The sequence below is a fragment of the Chelonoidis abingdonii genome, chromosome 13, assembly GCF_003597395.2.
Source record: "Chelonoidis abingdonii isolate Lonesome George chromosome 13, CheloAbing_2.0, whole genome shotgun sequence".
NCBI lineage: Eukaryota > Metazoa > Chordata > Testudines > Testudinidae > Chelonoidis > Chelonoidis abingdonii.
In genome coordinates, this window is record NC_133781.1 from 32,664,313 (window position 1) to 32,684,474 (window position 20,162).

Here is a 20,162-nt window from a genome sequence, read left to right on the forward strand (position 1 = left end):
TGTTGCCCAAAAACTGATGTAATTGCCAGTTTGAATTTCTGGGCAGGATTCTTGTAGCGTGGTGATGTCAGCTGTCAGCACACATCTGTAGCTGAGGATAATCTAAGGCTGGTCTCCAGCTATGAAGAAAATAGGAGACTCTGTTAGTGATGGGATGAAACTACTTAGCTACCATGTAGTGGCTGATAATGCTCACTGTTTCTTCTGTGCAGAAAGATTCCTGTTTCTTAGCAGTACTACAAGGGCAGGTAGATAGCAAACACAGTCCACAAAGGAATTTATTGTAGATTGCTACACTTTGTAGTGTCTCCCTTTTTTTTAACCCTCTTTTGAAAAGCAAAATATGCTAAAATATTTGGCTTGACTTTCTTGTCTCTGTCTCCCTCAAGCTGCTCAGGCACTATGGTGGAAGGTCCATATGAAAACCTAGATATATACGAAGAAAGCATTTGTAGGTGTTCTGTGCTCATGACCTTTTGAGGTTGTTCACATTCTCTGAATCCTTGGGTAATTTTGGTTTTATGGGGCTGATGAAAACCATGGTTCACTAGAAATCATGGGATACTGCCCTATGGGGGATTCTCGGTAACAATGCAGCCGAAAAGATTAATCGTCAACGAGCTACCTATGTTAGAAGGCCATTTGCCATCCAAAATTGGTTACTGCAACCAACCTGTCCTCCTGTTTCAATCTGCTACTTACTGGTAGGGGGGAACTGATTGAGAACAAAAGGGAAGCTTGGAACCCCAGTGATCATAAGCTACTTCAATTCAGCAGGAGTGAGTTCACAGAATACTGCTATAAAGAGACCAGATTTTTGGGGATAAATCTAGTGAGGAAGGTCCAGTAGGAAGAAGCGTTAAATGTGGAAATAGCTTGGGCTGGTCTGTGATGGAAAACTGTTTTTCCTGTTAGATTTTTCGCTTGGAATTATCAGGAATTTCAAGTTGACCTCTGCATTGTCATACTTGTTGGAGATGCCTCATAGGTGTGAAAAGCTTTTTATAAAGCAATGCCTGTTGGAGTGGCATGGTCACCCCTCATGCACTGAATGTACTGAACAGAAATTATAAAAGGGCTATGCAGCCACAACTGCCTCTGCTCCTTCCTTTCTATAGCCCTCTGCAGGTGTTAAAGACCTTATTTCCGTGCCCAGAGCAATTTCTTGGGGTTTTGACCCAAACATCCTTAATTTTGTAGTGTAGTATAGTTAGCTAGTTGGGAAGCTTTAAGTAGTTGCTTGGTACACATATACACCTCTACCCCAATATAATGCGGGTTCACATACAACGTGGTAAAGCTCTGACACGCTGCTGGGCTGGGGCCGAGGAGTTGGATAAGGGGCAGAGGGTCTTGGGGGTGGTCAGGGGCTTTTCCCCCCCAATGTCTGGGAGGCAGGAGCTGTGGGGGGGCACTTTTGGGGGTCTCACGGTCCCAGAGTGACCCAGGGGATTAGCAGGGGGCCAGGAGCAGCTTGCTCCACTTCCCTCGCTCTGGCCCCAGCTGTGTCGCTTGGGGGAGGGGGTTTGAGGGAAGGGATTTCCGCACTCACCTGCAGCGGTGGAAGCGGAGCAGCCCATCCCCAACTCTCTCCACTCCGCCAGCTCCCAGCTGTGACGCTCCACTTCCCGCCTCAGGTGAGTGCGGCGTCCCCCCCCAGCGACACAGCTGGGACCGGGGCAAGGAAAGCGGAGCAGGCTGGGGCCGCGTCGCTCCCCTTCCCGCCACTGGTGAGTGTGGAGGGTGTCCTTTCCCCAACCTCCCCGCACTCACTGGTGGCAGGAAGTGGAGCGCTGCGGCTGGGAGGTGGCAGAGTGGAGCAGGCTGAGGCTGGGTTGCTCTGCTTCCTGCCACTGCTGGTGAGTGCCTTTCAGGGGTTGTGGGGTGTGGATAGGGGTCAGAGCCATCAGGGTACAGAGAGCAGGGGGCGTTGGGTAGGGAGTGGGGTCCTGGGGGTGATTAGGGACAGGGGAGCTGGAGGAGGTGGGCAGGGAACAAGGAACAGGGGGGGCCAAAGCAAGTTCGATATAATGCGGTCTCACCTATAATGCGGTGAGATTTTTTTGTCTCCTGAGGACTGCGTTATATCGGGGTAGAGGTGTAGTCTTTCTTCTGGACTTAGGGCTTTCTTTCACTTTGGTCATGGCTGGTCAGGCCTTCAAGGACTTGAATTGGAATCATAGAATATCAGGGTTGGAAGGGACCTCAAGAGGGCATCTAGTCCAACCCCTTGCTCAAAGCAGGACCAATCCCCAACTAAATCATCCCAGCCAGGGCCTTGTCAAGCTGGGCCTTAAAAACCTCGAAGGAAGGAGATTCCAGCACCTCCCTAGGTAACCCATTCCATTGCTAGAAGAGTGGATTGAAGTGATGTGTGTTGTACTTCCATGGTCCTATGCAGTGATGAGCTGCCAAAATATTAACAGGTTCCCTCCTCCTCACCTCACGAGGGGGTCATGCCTCCCCCAGGGGGTTGTGCCCCATCCAACCACCATGTTCCTTGACACCCCCTCCGGGACCCCTGACTGCCCCTTTACGCCCCATCCAACCCCTCCTCTCATTCTTGATGGCCCCCCGGGACCCCTGCCCCATCCAACCACCCCTTCTCTCTGTCCCTGACTGCCCCCACCACCTCATCCAACCCATGCTCCTTCCTGACTGCCCCCCCTGGACCCTTGCCCCCATTCAGTCCCCCTGTTTCCTGCCCTCTGACTGCCCCCTGACCCCTATCCCCCCCCCCCCCCCCACAACCCACTGAACATCCCATCCCTGCCCCCTTACCACACTGTCTGGGGCTGGGACCGGGTCCGCTCTGCTAGGACTGCGACTGGTGCCATGGGGCTCAACTCGCTGGGCCAGGCCGGAGCCGCTCGGCTGGCACCAGGACCAGCGCCACGGAATCCAACTTGCCGGGCTGGGCTGGGCCACAGCCGCTCGGCCGGCACCGGGACCGGCGCCGCGGGGTCGGGGCCAGGTGGAGGCGGACTGGGCCGCACTCATCATCCCACCCCCGCCCGGCTTACCTGCCTGCTACTTGTTTCAGGCTTCCTGCGAACATTGGATTCGCGGGAGGGGGAGAAGAAGGAGGACGGAACGTTCAGGGGAGAGGGGGAGGTGAGCTGGGGCCGGGTGGACAGCTGCCCAAGCCTTTGTTAAATTTAAAAGCTTTTTAGAGCCGGTTGTCCTGAAACAACTGGTTCTAAAAAGGCTTCTAAATTTAACAACCGGTTCCTGTGAACCGGTGCGAACTGGCTGGAGCTCACCACTGGTCCGATGTGTGAATGTGCTCTGTTGCTGTTTGTTGTGCCCGAGGGAAGCCCATTCCCCAAACTGATGCTCAGTCTGTGCCGGAAGGTTGTGGAGGTTGCCACCTGTACAGAAAGCTCTTGATTTCCAAGACCGTTTGAAAATGCAGCCTTGTTTGTTTAGTTATGAATTGAATAGATATCTGGGAACGCGGTAGTGTGTTTTCTGAGTTAATCTGTATGTTATACTTTGGTGTAGGTAAAGTGCAGAGAACTAGGAGTCTGGAGATTTGGGTTCTGATTCTCGTTCTGCTACCTACTTGTTGTGAGGCTTTGGGCAAATCACTTAACATCTCTGGGCCTGAGTTTGTCTATCTGTAAAATGAGGATGGTAATATTGATCTCTTCTTTATAAAGCACTTTGAGAACCTTTAGAGAAGAGGCACTAGAGACAAAGTATAGTTTATTATAAATAATTATCCTTCCAGACTTGTGCTTAGAAACTGTCTTCCCTTAAAGCAAACTATAGGAACACTATCTTTGGCTTTGGAAATCTTTCTGTGGCCTGGCTCACAGACATTACCCTAGATCACCCTGCCGAAATCTGCCTCTTGAGGGTCCTCCACAGATAGATGTCAGCCCTCTGTGTTTGGGGTTTGGGTGCCTCTGTGGTACTGCCTTCTCCCTGGATCCTGTGCAGTCCAGCGTCTGCACAGTGCAGGGTTAAGTGGGCAGGGGCAGGAGGGACTTCAGAAGTTATTAACAAAAATCATGAGGTTTAATGCGTCCCAAGGGGAAGCAATGACTAGAAGGAATCACTCCCAACGTGGTTCCATTAAAACTATACTTGCAGGAACCCAGGGGACTGCTGGGAGCCGCCATTGCTGCAGGGAGCAGAGCCTTTGCATGAATAGCTCTAGAATCAGCCAGGTTTTGGGGTAGGTTTTCCAGGAAGCAAACCGTGCCCCTCAGTGGGAAGATGCAGGGGATTGTTCTCAAGGCTTTTCTAGTGAAATTTTCCTTTGCAAATGATTTCCTCTATAGGAGAGGAGGATTTGGACCATGATGATCAGTCAAGTTTTATTGTGTCTGCCCATGCATGAGTGTGCGGAAATTTAGCTTGTGTGCCCCTAAATAAAAATCTGACACCACCATGCACTGTATCTGTGCAGCCTGGGGACGCTGTACAGGTCATGTCACGTCAGTGTCACATTAAAAAAATGGACCTATCTGAGACTATTCAAATGGAAAGAATCAAAACTAACTGTGTTCTGTTGTCTGGGGGACTGAAAGCAGAGTGGTTAGTTTCACTTTGTGGATTTTATTAACTAAAATCATATGGTTGTATTAGGTTTCCAGCAATGCAGGAAAAGGTTTAAATCCCAACAATCCCCAATGAAAGATGTTTACATGGGATTTAAAAAAAATAAAATATTTCTATTCACACTATGGTTTCTAAAAATTTGCTTTTAAAACAACCCTTAAGTGTGCCCCAGCCTCCATGCATCTTCAGACTGCTTTCTGCTGCTCTTGTAGGAGCATTGCAAACCTCGAGAATTCCATCCTTGTGGCCACTTCTTCATAGGATCACAGTATTGTTCATAACTAATTTCTACTCATAGGGATAGCTGTTTTAGGCATTCTCCCCCTCTCCCCCCCCATTTTACATTTGGGGTGGGAGTTACAAACTGTACATTACTGTCTTATTTCTAGGGAGAGAACCTGGAACCAAAACAGATTCTGAGATGGTATCACTATATTCTCAAGTCACTTCTTTAGAATTCATATTTTGAAGTTCAGAATGATCCTGATGGCTGCCAGTCAGGAACATAAATAAAATACAGGACTAGAAGTCAGGACTCCAAGATTCTATTCACAGCTCTGCCATTGACTCACTCTATATGATCTTGGGCAAGTCATCTTGCGCCTCCTTTTTTCTCACTAACTGTAAATTAGAAATGATATTGACATGTATCTCCTGGGGCTTGTGAAGCTTAATTCCCTAACATTTGTAAGATGCCTAATTCAGCCTTGGATATAGGGTGACCAGATGTCCCGATTTTATAGGGCCATTCCCAATTTTTGGGTCTTTTTCTTATATAGGCTCCTATTACCCTTCCACCCCCGTCCCAATTTTTCACACTTGCTGTCTGGTCACCCTGCTTGGATAGGAGGTCCTAGAGATGAAATACCTTTTAAAAAAAAATTTGTGAAGAAATTGAATTTCCTCCCTGTCTTTAATCTAATTCAGTGGATTTTCCTCTCTAGGTTCAGATTGCATTGCAGTTGGACAGTGGTTCCCGGTTACAGGACACCTTTCGCTCTGGCCAGACGCTGTGGGAACTTCTCAGCCATTTTACACAAACCAGGTGAGCAATGAGGCATGTAGAAAGGAAAGGGCTTGTTTCCAGGGACACTTCCAACAGCCAGCTGAAGAAGGATGGACAGCTACCACTTTTAGACATTGTCAAAAGACACTTGGAGATTTCTAGAAGTTAAATGTATTTTTATTGTGCTCCCCACTCTTACATTCTGCTCATGTCTTATTAAATTACATTGATTCATAGTTAGACCAGGATAAAAAAGGGAATGTAACTTCTTGCTTCAGAATATAAAACAACCACTAACTCCTTCCTGAGGCTGGGAATAAACTTCCCTATGGACTTGTTACTGTATGTGTCCATTATGGGGATTTGCATTGAAGTATTTGGTACTGCCAGAGGTGGGGGCTGGACTAGATGGACCACTGGTGTGTCTGCTCTGGCAGTTCCATATGTTCTGACAGTTTGGGTGTTTTCTTGAACAAACTGCTGGTTTCCTCTGAACACTTTGGGGAAGCCTGGAACCCTCAAGTACAGGTTAAAATGACATTTTCAAACCATTGACTAGGTCTTGTTTAAAGATTAGGGTTTCATGCCTGCTCCTGCTTTCTTGCTCTAACTAGAAAGAACTTCATATATATTTCTAAGAATTAAAAGCTTCTGTAGTTTGCTTCCACTTTGCTGCAATCTACATTCAGTGATTCCTTCTGTCTTAGTTGACTCAAGAACAATAGCAGCATTTTTTTAAATGTCAAACTAATAAACTCTGCTCCAAAGACAATTCTTCTCTTTGATTTTGTTGTTGTTGTTTGTGGCTTTGGAAGGCTGAGCCTCTTGAAGCGGAGGCAAGTTCTGCAAATTCTGCCAGGAGTAGTATGGAGGATTTTAGCTTCCCGTTTTTTAGCAGAATTTACCATTTGCTAATGTGGTGTCTCTTCTGGCCTTGTCTGCCTATTTTATTCTTTCATTTGCTCAGTTCTCACTTTCTGGCTGGTGCTTTGGACTTTTTCTAACTTGATGGGAGAGTTTCTGTTGCATTTGAAGCTCTTGCACCATGATGCAGATGCTATGCTGCAATGTTGTGTAACTGGAAACTGATTTGAGTACTGAAACACTTTTTTAGATGGGTATTTAAATTAAGTGATTCAGTATCATGCCAAACCCTCCAAAGGTTCCTAGAGCTCTGACACTAGAACTTCTAGGAAATAAAAGGCCACTTGGACGAATCTTACGAGTAATAGCATGCAGATGAATGTCTCGCTCCATGTCAACGGTGTATGATTAATGTTTTTTATTTCATGTGATAACTGATGCATAAGGTCTCTACAGGAATGTGATCTAAGGAGTTGGGGGCCGGGGGGGAGGAAGGTCCTCTCCTTCCCTCCATTCCTCAGAGCTGGCTGTTGGAGGAGTTTGTATCCAGGTGTCCTGAATACTTTTGGTCTTACTGCTTTTGAAGTCCCTTTGATAGTGGGACCAATTGAGGAATTCAAACGTGTGGAAGTTGGGGCAATTTCTGGCATGGACTAAGTTACTGAATTAGTATATTTACTGAAGCTGAAAATGGAGGATAAAGTGTCCCCTATGAGCAGATGTGGTTATGAACTGAGAGTAGTACATTCTGTGGCTCAGGCAGGCTGGCCTTGGGCTGCGGAGACAGTGCTCACTGTAATTTTTCAGAGCAGAACTTTGCATCACATCTGGGAGTGTTAGAGGGCAGTATCAATCCTTTGCCAGCCAGTGGCTGGGAGCTACTGAAAAGCTGAAGCTTGCTGATTTCTTTTCTACCATTGGAATACACTATCTTCGCTAGGGCCCAAGAAACTGCATAGCACAAACTAGTCCTGAAGAGCTTGCCTTTGGCACAGGTTCTGAGGGGAAGTAATCATTGCTTTTTAGGTCTCTCCCTTGTATGATACGTGGGGAGAAAGTTGTTTGGGTTGGCTGAATGCACTATCCAAAACCAGTTCCTCTAAGGCAATTCAGACTAAGGACAAAAGAAAACAATGATGTTTGATACTAAAACAGCTGCCTGAGGACCCTTCTCAGAAGGTCAAGAAAGCTGGCATGCTGGTGACTGGGGAGGCATTATTAAGATTTAAACTACTGCAAATTGAATGGCTCTAGTAACCCAAAACATCCTTGCTAAAGATAACATACGTGTAGGATTCTCACTTCTGGGTCTTAGCTCCTTCATGCGAGACTGAGAGAACTCCTGTAGAACTCCGGTTTTTGTTTTTAAATTGTAAGGGCAGATACCTGGGTAAAGCGTGAACCAGATTCCCTTCCAGTAGTGTCACACCAAGCCTTCCTAAGTTTAAATTTCCCCCCTCCTAGTATCACAGAGACTCTTGCTTTTGGGAGTATGCTCTTGGAGGGCTCTTACTGCTCTGCTCAACTCCTGTCAAAGTCTGGAGGATTACCTCTTTGACATGTTTTCCTCTTAGGTTTGTTTTTTAATGAATATTTCTTTTGATCACATGTTGATCATATTTGGATCTGCCTGTGTCTTTGAGAGCTCCACCTCAGTGCAGTCAGTCAGAACTGACTAAAATGATTGGAGGGAATGGAATATGAGACAGGAAGGGGCTGGACACATGTCCTGTCACACTGCCCTCAGGGGTTTAAACACCCCATCCCCCATAGAGCCGGGAGCGTTTCAGTCCTTGTGCTAAGTAGCTAAGATTCAGGGGTGTCAGTAATGTTATAAGGAAGGCCTCCTTTTAATGGAGGAAATACCTGCTGTCTAGTGGGGAAGCCATCTGTGTGCAGTGATAAATAACCCCTCTACAGCTCGCTCACACATCAGCTAGTGTTTCCTCAGTTAGAAATGTGAGCTCTTTCTTGTGTGATTTGGTTTCATGGAGTGGTCTCACTTGCTGTGGGTTATTAATGTAACACCAACTTAATAGTTAATGTACACACAGCTCTTTGAAGATGTAAAGTGCTACAGAAGTGTTAAGAATTATTAACTTTACTCTGTTAGACCCAGGTGGGATTTCCTGCTCTCTGAGAGGTGAGATCAGCTGTTTGGATGGACTTTTCATTAAATGCAGGAAGCAGCAATGATGTCATCTGTGACTTGGTCATGTGACATTTGGACTGATGGTCTCCTGGCTGAAGTCACTGTCTTATGGCTACTTCTGCATGGGTCCTGGTAGCCGTAAGTCAGTTCTCCATTTTTTGGCTTTTGCTACATCCTTCCTTGGGCTTTCCCTTTGGAGATGTTTTCCTGGAGAGCTCTCCTGCCTGAAGTGCATAAGGGGAAGTATTCTAAATCCACTGGAATTTCCCTCGGGTCTCCAGTGGCCATCTCTGCTAATTGAGTCTGAAGAAAGTCTGGAAGCTATTGCAGGCTGCTCCTCATCTCAATGTGCTGCACTCCTTGCACAAGATGTTTACAGGTCCTGTCAGATTACTACATGAGGGAATCTAATCTGCCTGCTTTCCCCTTCTGAAGAACAGCACATCAAAGAAATAGCAGTGTGTTTGATGTGTCTGCTTGCCTCAGTGAATGCACGTAATGGATTAGCAGCCCCCGCTGGAGGAGGAGCCTTCTGGCTTCTAGCAGTTACACAAAAACAAATCTCTTGGATCTTTGATTTGTCTGTCCTACAGAGACTGGATTGAGGCATGCGGTCCTGCACACTCCACCTCTGGCAGCAGGATTAGGGGGTGCTGTCCCTTTTCTCTCTTCCAGTCCTGCCCATCTGGCAGCTTCATCTGTTTCTGTAAATTCTTTCATTTAAACAGTGTTTGTTGCCCTGATGTTTGTGAAGAACATTCTGTCACTCTGACCCTGTGCTGTTGTTTATTTGCGGTAGTACCCACTATAAAAAGAATGTGCTTTGATCCAAGGCGCTCACAATCTAAGAACAAACAAGTAGACAGAGGTCAGGGGAAGGGGAATAACAAGTCAAACTTGTTCACTATAAACTAGGTCTTTTTGATGGGGTGCCACCATGCCTCAGTTTCCCCCTCTTCCAGCTGGTAGTCTGCCATCTCTCCTAGTAGTTAAGGAATTTGGAGTTTGAACTATGAGGCCTCTGGCCAGTTCTCCATTTTAATCTGCCCTTTCAAAACACAAATCATACACTGCTATCCTCCCTAGTCTTGGTAGTCCTTTGGCCTTTGCTGCAGGTTGTCCACAGCTTGCTTCCTAGGGACTGGGGGTCCTTCCCCTAGCCTCTCTTGGGTTGGCAGTCTTTTCTCTTTACAGCAGAGATGTTAGATGGTCCCTTCTGGAGGTGGCACAACAATGGTGTAGGGCCCCAGAATGCCTGCTCTTAAGGGCCCAAGAATTGTCACATGTATTCCTGCTAACAGTGCCTTGTTACAGTCTTTAAGCTGTACTTAAATGTGGACTGGCTAGGCACTTGTGGATGAGCTTGGGGAGGTTGTACCAGGCATAGGGGGCTGTGCAGAAGAAGACATGGAAAAGATTGTGTGAAAATCTAACGGATGAAAGAAGTATGGAGCATTGGTGAAGTGAAGGGGATGGGGCAACATGAACCATGACAAGATAGGTTCAGTGGCAGGATTTAGTATGGACTGAAGGTGAAGCGATATGTATGTTTGGGAGGCCAGAATGGAGGGTATTGTAATAATTAAGGAGGGATATAATGAGAGCCTGAATGAAAGATTTGACTGTGGGAATGGAGAGAGAAGGATGAACCCTGGAGGGAAGAAGTGGCAGGACTTGGAACGGGCTGTATGTGTTGGGTAAGGGAGGTGGGAGGAGTGAAAGGTTGCCCCCAAGTTGCAGACCTGTGGAGGATGGCGCTGGTAACAGCGAAGAAAAAGGAGAATAGAGAAGGGTTTGGCGGGAAGATAAAAAGTATGATTTTGCTCATGTTCAGTTTCAGATAAGAAGACATCTAAGAGGTGTTGAGAGGCTGATATGCAGGATTGGATAGAAGGAAACAGTTTAATGATGGAGGGGAGAGAGTTTGCGAGTCATCAGAATGTGGCAGGTAGATGAAGTCACGTAAGCTGATCAAATGATCTATAGAGAGGGTGTAAAGTGAGAAGAAGATGGAGCCGTGGGGAAACCCCCACAGAGGATCGGAGATGGACCTTCTGAAAGAGTTGCTAAAAGAATGGCCAGAGAGGGACAAGGAAAACCAGGAGACGGACTGGATCTTGAGAGACTAGAAGGCTGCCTGAGACAACATCTCTGAAAGTGGGACCTGTGCTAACTCAGATACCTAGCAGTGGGAATGTTCATAGCAGCTGTGGTAACTATCTCACTGCTGGACCCCTCCCTTCAGCAGAAACATTGGGCTCCTCAAGGGGTTTGGGTGGAGCTTTGCAGCGTGGGTGGAGTGTGAGCAGGGCCCAGCTATCGTTCTTTGCTTGATTCCTGCTTCCCTGTCCCATGTGATTTCTTGATTGCAGTCTCCTGAAACAGACCTGTTGTTTTTTTTTCTGGGACCTTCAGACTTGAGCTTACCTGTCATACTGGCTCTTGGTCACCCAGTGTCCTTGAGAGGTATGCTTGAGAGTAACTGCTTTATACATGATTCTAAGTGAGGAAATTAACTATGGATTCCTGCTGATCTCTGCATACAACTCTCCCTCCCCACAGAGAGGAATTGATTGCTGGACCATAAGTCTACGTTGAACCCATGGCAGCCTTATTTTGGATAATTTATTAGTGCTTGGTGATTGATAAGGAAGGATTTGGTAGAAGAGCCCTCACTTTTCATAATCTGAGGGCTGAGAACAGAAAGTTTACAGCCCTAGCTCTTGCACTGAAATGTTAAGGAATTGACTGTAACCTGCCCCATGTCAAAGCCTTGCTGGGATGATGCAGAGATCTTCAGTGCTTTTCAGCTAACTCTAGTGATTTTGTGATAAAAGGGGTGCTTCAAATCCAAATACTGAACTCTAGTTATTTTACTATTAATGCCTGAAACACACAACTGAATTTTCCTCGAAATTGAAATGGTCTGTCTCCAGTGTTAACCCATGATCTGTGCAGAGGGAGAGAGCTTGTTGCCAGATCCTGGAACTTCAGTCCCCATGCACCAGCAACATGCTCACATCTTACTCTAGGATCTCTATGCACGCACCCATCAATTACTGTCCAGTCTCCAATTTCCCTTTTCCTGGCATGGTTATCTGGAAGGTGGTGGCATCCAAGCTCCAGAAGCATATGTCCTCTGCTGTCACCCTGGACCCCAATACTGATTTCAGACCAGGCTGCAGGACAAAGTCTTGCTGGTGCTGATGGATGGCTTCCCTCTGATCCTGGATGAGAAACAAACCTTTGTGCTGAAACTGCTGGATCTCTCAGTGGCCTTCAACACTGTTGGTCATTCCATGCCTGGAAGAGATCTGCAGTTACTTGAAGAATGGTTGGCACAAGCTCTGCTCAGGAAAGAGAAGAGTGATTCTAGTAGGGATGGGGAGGCACATGGTATTTGGAAATTCCTTAGATTTCACCTGTGATAAACAGAATCAGCTCACACATTGAAAGAAGTGTGGCACTGTGGGGTTGTGCCAGACTTTCCTCCTAGATGTACAGGTTGCCACAGTGCTGAGGAATGATTTCTTTCATCTTTGTTTGATCATGAAACTGTGCCACCTCCTCTAGCCTGAGGGCTTTCCTTTGGGGCTTATGTTGTCTTCACCTCCAGGTGAGGTTATTGTAAATCATTGCCTGGGGCTGGACTCAGCATACAGCAGGAGCCTTCTAAACTACAGAGGCTGATTTGAGCACATTACATCTGTATTACATGTACTTCACTGTCATTTGAGAGCTGAATTAAAGGGTCTGAGCCTCAAAATCAAAGCCTTTCACAGACTGACACAGCTACCTCCAAGTCGGTCTTAGCCTTCATGTATCTCCAAGACAGCGGTGTGTCATAGGAACACAGCTGGAGAGAGTTACATTTAAACTACTTGGTTCTGGTGCCAGAGCATTCTCAGTAATGGAACTCTAGCTACAAAACTCTTTGCCAGGCAGAGTTAGAATTAATTCAGCTCTAATGGTTGGGTAACCTGTGAATTTGGTCTTACTGCCCAAGGCAGCAAGATGGAGTTTGATGGCTTCCACCTGCTGCCATGCAGCAACCTCTCTTCAGAACCTGTTAGGTAGGAACATTTTCTTGCCTTTGGCAGCTTCTTGTTTTATTTTAGTCAGTTTTGACTAGTTTGCTTCAGTTTAGTGCATCAGTGCCTTAGTGCTAAATGGCTGAGTTCAAAACTTGTGCTTCAAGTCCTGCCTGTATTCAATGGTCTTAGTCCCTTAATGGATGAACATAACTGTTGCCTTTTTTTTTGGTATGTATTCTGGACCATTGTTCGGTGTGCTGGTCCTTCTCCCACAGAACCTGCCTCTTCACAGATGCTCTGTTAAAACGCTTTCTGTTGGAGCAAGAGATGTATTAGATTCAGAAAGACAGCCCACTGATTCAAAAAGGGACTAGTCTCTCAGAAATCCCATTCCTTCAGTGGCCCAGTAAGTAGGAATTCTATCCCAAAGCTCCTTTGGCTACTCCTGAGAAGAAAAGTTCTACTACTTTGACATGCTGTCTTCAGTCCCTCAAATCAAGCTGTATGCGAGTGGAGACCTGAACACTGAAGACAGGGACCACCTCAAGGCAGGGCAGGTAGAGGACAGTATCAGGGATGATTCAGAGCACCATGCTTCTTCCCTAGAGTAGGAGGAAAGAATCATGAACCTGCTGACTCTTCTAAATCTTGGGCCCACAAGCCTTATCACTCAGTGTGGGCCACTGTGGTGGACCTTTTGCCTCCTCCAGCGCTGACTGAAGCCAAATCAACAAGAGTACCAAAGGTTGGAACCAGCAACAGTTCCCTCTTGGCTACAGTACTGATATCCATGGCGCTGGACCTGGTAATAATGCCAGAGTCTAATGATGCCACGTTATCATCTATTACTAGCTACAGATTTAGAGTTCCAGACACTGCCGTTGGTACTGGTTTCCCCAGTAATGAGAGATCCTAAGAAGCCCCTGGCACCAGTACCCTCCCCTCTTACCAAGGGGAGGACAGCATCACATCTACAGCAAATATATTTCTCTTTCTTTTTTCTCAGTCGAGCTGTTTCCCTTTTCCAACAGCTTTGCCCTAGTGATTCCCTTGATTAAGAAAATAAACACCTACACCCCCTTATGATCACCAGGAATTCAGTATAGGAGGCACTTGTCCTCAGGGATTCCTAGAGAAATCCAAATTACGATTGAAGATCTTCACTTTGAAGGACCAGATCTTGTCAGTTCTCATATGGATTAGTCATTACACACCCTAAAGGACCACCCTGAGATCCCTGAGTATCTATACACCTGTTACCAGCAGTAAACCATTTCGTTTCTAGGGCCAGTTCAGACAGAATTTCCACCTGATGGCTACACTTCTAAGAGGAAGTCTTGCTTCTCACTTAAGAGAGCCCCCCTTCTTCTAGCAGTGTCCACCTTGCATCAGCTTCCAAACAGGAGGTTTGATGCTCATGTTGAAAGCTGTATACCAGTTCCACCACAGCTTGCCTTTCTCTTTACCATTTTTAGTTGACATCTTTCCCATTTTTCTCAAGCACGAACTGGGATTATTTCAGAGCATTGGTTACTGGAGATTATTGCCAAAGACCACTCCATAAAATTCCAGTTCTTGCCTCCTCTATCTCTTGTACCTCTTAGGGGCCTATCTCAGGGAGAGGAAGAAGTGGGTTCTTTATTTCAAGTAGGAGCCAGAGAAGCACCACCTCAGGAGTTCAGAGAAATGGGGTTTCTATTTCAGCTACTTCCTTACTCCCAAAAGAAAAGGGGAAATGTGCCCTATCCTGGACCTGAGGCAACTAAACAAATTCATTGACTCAGATTCAGAATTGTGACACTAGCCTCCATCATCCCTCTCTAGAGGTCTTTCCCCCATCTCTTCATGTGCTTGTCATAATGAAGATCAGCCAGGTTGTTGCCACAGTGATTCTTATAGCTCTTTATTGGGCTAAACAGTACTGGCTCCCAGACTCCTGCAGATCTCTCGCCTCAATCTTCCATCCTAACATTCCCAGAATCAGGGACAATTTTCCACCCAGATGCCATGTCTCTTAACCTGACTGCTTGAAAGTTAGCTGGCTGAGCACAACAGATGGGGACTATTCCACAGAAGTCCAAGAAATACTGATATTGAGTAGGAGCCCTCTTCCACTTTGATCTGTAGATTGATTTAGCAGAGATTTTTCAATCGGGGCTTCACAACAAGGTCCTAACCCATGCTAGATTACATACTCCATTTTAAGCTATTGGGCTTCACTGTCAGCTCTGGCAGGGTCCAGTTAAATGCCATTTCAACTTGCCACCTTCCTGTTCAAACTCAGAGTGTTCTGATTTCATTGTTATAAAAGGGCTGGTTTATGCCTATCCTCCCCACCCCCATTCAGGGATCGCCCACCTCCTGGGATCTTAATATTTAGTTCTGGTGGGCCTTCTGGCACTCCCCTTCAAATCTTTATCAAAGTGCTTCTTCACCATTTCATCCTGAAAACACACTTTCTGGTAGCTATCACATCAGCCAGAAGGGCTGGTGAGATCCAAGCATTAATGGCATGTCCTCTTTACAAAGTAGTACGTCCACAGAGAAAAAGTAGTGTTGAGACCCCATCCTAAATTCCTCATTAAGGTGGTGTCGGATTGTCATTTAAACCCAAACCATCAATTTCTCAGTTTTCCTCTCCAAACCCCACTTGAACCTAGGGAAGGCAAACTGTATACCATACATTTTCCCAGGGCGCTGCTATGGTACTTGGATAAAACAAAGCCACTTGATAATCCTCCTGTTTGTTTGTGTCATTGGGAAAAACTGTGCAGGGCCAACTAGTCTCTCCTCTGAGATTATCCTCCTGGATTACCCAGTGCATTACACTATTGCATGAGTTAGCTAGTCGACCCCTTCATCAGGAATTGGATCACACTCAATTGGATCATGGCAGCTTTCCTGCGAAACGTTCCTATACTAGAAATCTGCAGAGCAGGTATAACTTATTTTGCTCACTGAACTAGTATAAACAATACTTGCGACGATGCTTTTTCCAGTATAAGATGTGTCTGCATTGGGAAGGTTTTACATTATAGCTATACCAGCAAACCTTTTCAAATGGAGATCTAGCAGCAATAACTAGTTCTTAGAGATGTTATATCCATATTGATCCCATGACTCACCGTCCATCCCCACTCCTTCAGAGTCTCTCTCTGCTGGGATGCTGAATTAGTGAGGGAACTGAGAACTCCTTGGAACATATGAACGGCTGTACCGGGTCAGACCAAAGGTCCATCTAGCCCAGTATCCTGTCTACTGACAGTGGCCAATGCCAGGTGCCCCAGAGGGAGTGAACCTAACAGGCAGTGATCAATTGATCTCTCTCCTGCCATCCATCTCCATCCTCTGACAAACAGAGGCTAAGAACACCGTTCCTTATCCATTCTGGCTAATAGCCATTTATGGACTTAACCACCATGAATTTATCCAGTTTCCTTTTAAATGCTGTGATAGTCCTAGCCTTCACAACCTCCTCAGGTAAGGAGTTCCATAAGTTGACTGTGCGCTGTGTGAAAAACTTCCTCTTATTTGTTTTAAACCTGCTGCCTATTAATTTCATTTGGTGACCTCTAGTTCTTGTATTATGGGAATCAGTAAATAATTTTTCCTTATCCACTTTCTCCACATCACTCATGATTTTATATACCGCTAGCATATCCCCCCTTAGTCTCCTCTTTTCCAAGCTGAAGAGTCCTAGCCTCTTTAATCTTTCCTCATATGGGACCCTCTCCAAACCCCTAATCATTTTAGTTGCCCTTTTCTGAACCTTTTCTAGTGCTAGAATATCTTTTTTGAGGTGAGGAGACCACATCTGTACACAGTATTCGAGATGTGGGCGTACCATGGATTTATATAAGGGCAATAATATATTCTCAGTCTTATTCTCTATCCCCTTTTTAATGATTCCTAACATCCTGTTTGCTTTTTTGACCGCCTCTGCACACTGCGTGGACATCTTCAGAGAACTATCCACGATGACGCCAAGATCTTTTTCCTGACTCGTTGTAGCTAAATTAGCCCCCATCATATTGTATGTATAGTTGGGGTTATTTTTTCCAATGTGCATTACTTTACATTTATCCACATTAAATTTCATTTGCCATTTTGTTGCCCAATCACTTAGTTTTGTGAGATCTTTTTGAAGTTCTTCACAATCTGCTTTGGTCTTAACTATCTTGAGTAGTTTAGTATCATCTGCAAACTTTGCCACCTCACTGTTTACCCCTTTCTCCAGATCATTTATGAATAAATTGAATAGAATTGGTCCTAGGACTGACCCTTGGGGAACACCACTAGTTACCCCTCTCCATTCTGAGAATTTACCATTAATTCCTACCCTTTGTTCCCTGTCTTTTAACCAGTTCTCAGTCCATGAAAGGACCTTCCCTTTTATCCCATGACAGCTTAATTTACGTAGGAGCCTTTGGTGAGGGACCTTGTCAAAGGGATTCTGGAAATCTAAGTACACTACATCCACTGGATCCCCCTTGTCCACATGTTTGTTGGCCCCTTCAAAGATCTCTAATAGATTAGTAAGCCCCCTTTTTGGGGCTGCTCTGCCCTGTATGCTCTTATATTGAGGTGGAGCACAAGGATATGCAGGGCATGGCCCCCATAGACACTGCTGATCAAAAGGTTCTGACCTTGAACACGAGACACATGCACACTAGCAGTACCTGGACAAACTTCTCAGAGAACCAGTTTCTGCAAGGTAAATAACTGTTGTTTTTGTGCCGATGACTATCAAATATATAAACCTGTGGACCCCTTTACTGCCTCCTTCCTGGCAATCTTCTTTCCCTGTCTTGAAGTATACTTGAGATTAAATCGCCCCTTCACATCTAAATATCTGAGGCCATGTCTACACTACAGGGAGGACTGTCGTGGCATAGTTACAGTTCTGTAACTATGCCAGCATAAGTCGGTAGTGTAGATGCAGCCTACAGTGATAGAAGGGAATTTTCTGTCATTGTAGGAACATCACTTCCCTGAGTGATGGAAACATTTTGCCACCAATCTAGCTGCATCTACGCTGGGGGTTAGGTCAGCATAGCTACAGTGCTTAGTGGGGTGGATTCTTCACATCCCTGAGTGATGTATTTATGTTGACCTACATTTTAAGTGTAGACCAGGCCTGAGAAAGAAGTGCTTCTCTTTGGGGGGAGAGGAGAAGCAGCACCTTCTGTGGCTGCTTCTCTGGTGTCCAAAACTTGTGCTCCTTCCTTGTCTCTGAAGTCCCTGTTTTCCCTCATCTCTTCTGCCTGCAAACTGCCTGTGACCAGCTCTGCAACACTGCTGGTATATGCCCTGCCTCACTGAAGTTCTTAGCCACGTCTTCATCTCTCACCTTGGCTATTGCAGCTGCCTTCTCTATGGCCTCCTCAAGTCCTTGCTTTCTAGAATGAATGAAATAATGCTGTTGTCCATGTTATATGTCTGGTACCAAGACCCAACTGCATCACTTTTCTCTGTAGATTGATTATTTGTGACTCCTTTCTGCTAGGTGCTGTACATAGTAAGAAACATTCCCTGCTCCAAAGAGAATACAATCTAAATTGTAATAGATACCCTAAGCTAAACAAAGGTGGGGAAAAATGAAAAATTATTGTTGCCAGTTACAGAGATGGGGAACTGGTAGATGGGGAGATTGACTTGCCCAAAGTTACAAAGAAAATCAACTTTTCTGATTCCTTTGTCTTTATCTCAAAATCCAGATGAGGAACTAGCTTTTCTTTTGTTTTTTTTTTTAAAACCCTTCATGGATCTGCATTTGACGGAATAGTGGACATGTTGGGCCAAATTCTGCTCTGATTGACCTTGTGGAGTTATTCTGGATTTACACTGGTGTAAGTAGAGTAGAAAGTGGCTCCCTGATCTTACCTAGTGCTGTTCCACTCCATAGGTTTCAGAGAGGTTGAGTTGTCATACAGACCGCTGCACTTCCTTTTCCTTTTCTTGCAGGGAGTGTATGGAGCAGCACGGTGAATTCTCTCCAGTCTGTATTTACATGCGAGATGAGGTAAGTCAGCAAACTCTTCTCAAATGTCTCCCTTTCTCTGTTTCTGAAAATAAGGAAAAGCCAGCACTGCTTTCCAGCCTGGAAAATGTTCCCTCTCCCAGCTTTCTTGAGGGGAAGTGGAAGAGCTTTGGCCTTTTCAAAGCCTGATGTGTGAGTATGGAAAAAAAGCCCTATTGGAACATAACCCTGAACCATTCAGGCCTCTGAGTGCATAAAATGTTCTCAGTGACCTGTTTGTGGGTTTTTTTCAACTTCTCTTAAAGTTCAAGAGTCACAACAGTGGTTTCACTTCAGTAAATATTTTCTTTTCTCCATGTTTTGATCTCTTGAGCATTACTATTTTTGTTTAATATTTTGTGAGAGAGTATTTTGGAGTCTGCCTTCCCCAGCTGTCCCCTTCATCTCCTTCTGAACTCTATGGACAGATCCTTCTTATTCTGGGAGTGGGTCAGAGAGGGGAGGGACATGGATGGAATCTGATTCCAGAGTGTAGAGGTGTTGTCTTTAAACCCACCTCTGGGGTGGAACTGGCCCTGAAAAGAACTCCTTAGCTATGGCCATGTATGTCTAGTTAACTTGGCAGCTAGAACACTTAAGAATACTACAAAGCATTTGAGTAAGTTTGGTAAGAGCTGTGAAGGTGGGTGTTGTGGTGGGAAGCTTTGGCTCCACCTGCAGAAGGGGTGCCTGTGAGCTGTCCATTAGATGGCACAGTGTTGACCTTGCTATGCATTTGTTTCTGGGCAAAGTCTCCTTGGCTGCCTCCTCTGGTAAGTACACGCCCTAAGTCTCTGCACCTTTTCTTGTTGCAGATAGCAGGGAAAGCTGCCCTGGAGAGGACAACACTGAAATCACTTGGTCTGACTGGAGGCAATGCCATCATCAGGTTGGGAGGAGCAAAGTGCACTTCCTGTTTGGGCACTTTCCTCTTTTTCCCTCATAATTTTTCACTCTAGTGGTAAATTTGTTTTGTTTCAAGTACCAAAAAATGCATGAAAAAAAAGTTCAAAGAGATGAACATCGTGGCATTCAGTAATTATTGTATTTGCCTGTTTATCTGAAACTGCTGCCCAGATGTGCTTCCCACAGCTGCAGATCCTGGCACTGACCAGATGTGCAGATTAAAGGAGCTTTTGCAGAGTTGTTTTTTGCTCTTGAGTGAAACAAACAATTCAGAGCTAAAGTCCCTCTGACTAAGGAAAGGACAAAACCTGTGACTGCATCTTCACTACTTTGGATTTCAGGCATATTAAACTCAGAGGGCCTGCCATGCCTCTTGCTGGCTAGAATTTGGGAGGTCTTATTCTGTGTCTACTAGCCAATCCACCTGCTCAATGTACTGGTGGCTGTATAGATGATTGTTGCTGTTTTCTTGGAGGGGGGGTTTCGCCCTGGGAGTGGGTCATTCTCAGGTTCTTTAGAACTGACTTCAAAGTAACGAAAACTTATTTTCTGTGGTCATCCCATGGAGGCACCATGTGGGGGTTTGTGCTTTTGTGACCAGTAGTCTCCCTT

At 45.6% G+C, this 20,162-nt stretch overlaps 1 protein-coding gene across 2 annotated transcripts in view; it reads left to right on the plus strand.

Moving 5' to 3' along the window:
• ASPSCR1 (ASPSCR1 tether for SLC2A4, UBX domain containing) overlaps window positions 1-20,162 on the plus strand; it is a 96,947-nt gene that overhangs the window by 18,160 nt on the left and 58,625 nt on the right. For both annotated transcript variants that reach the window (XM_032764518.2, XM_075071943.1), the window contains exons 4-6: window positions 5,514-5,614; window positions 18,590-18,647; window positions 19,460-19,533. In XM_032764518.2, coding sequence (XP_032620409.1) covers window positions 5,514-5,614; window positions 18,590-18,647; window positions 19,460-19,533 — 233 coding nt within the window. The remainder of the gene's footprint in view (window positions 1-5,513; window positions 5,615-18,589; window positions 18,648-19,459; window positions 19,534-20,162) is intronic.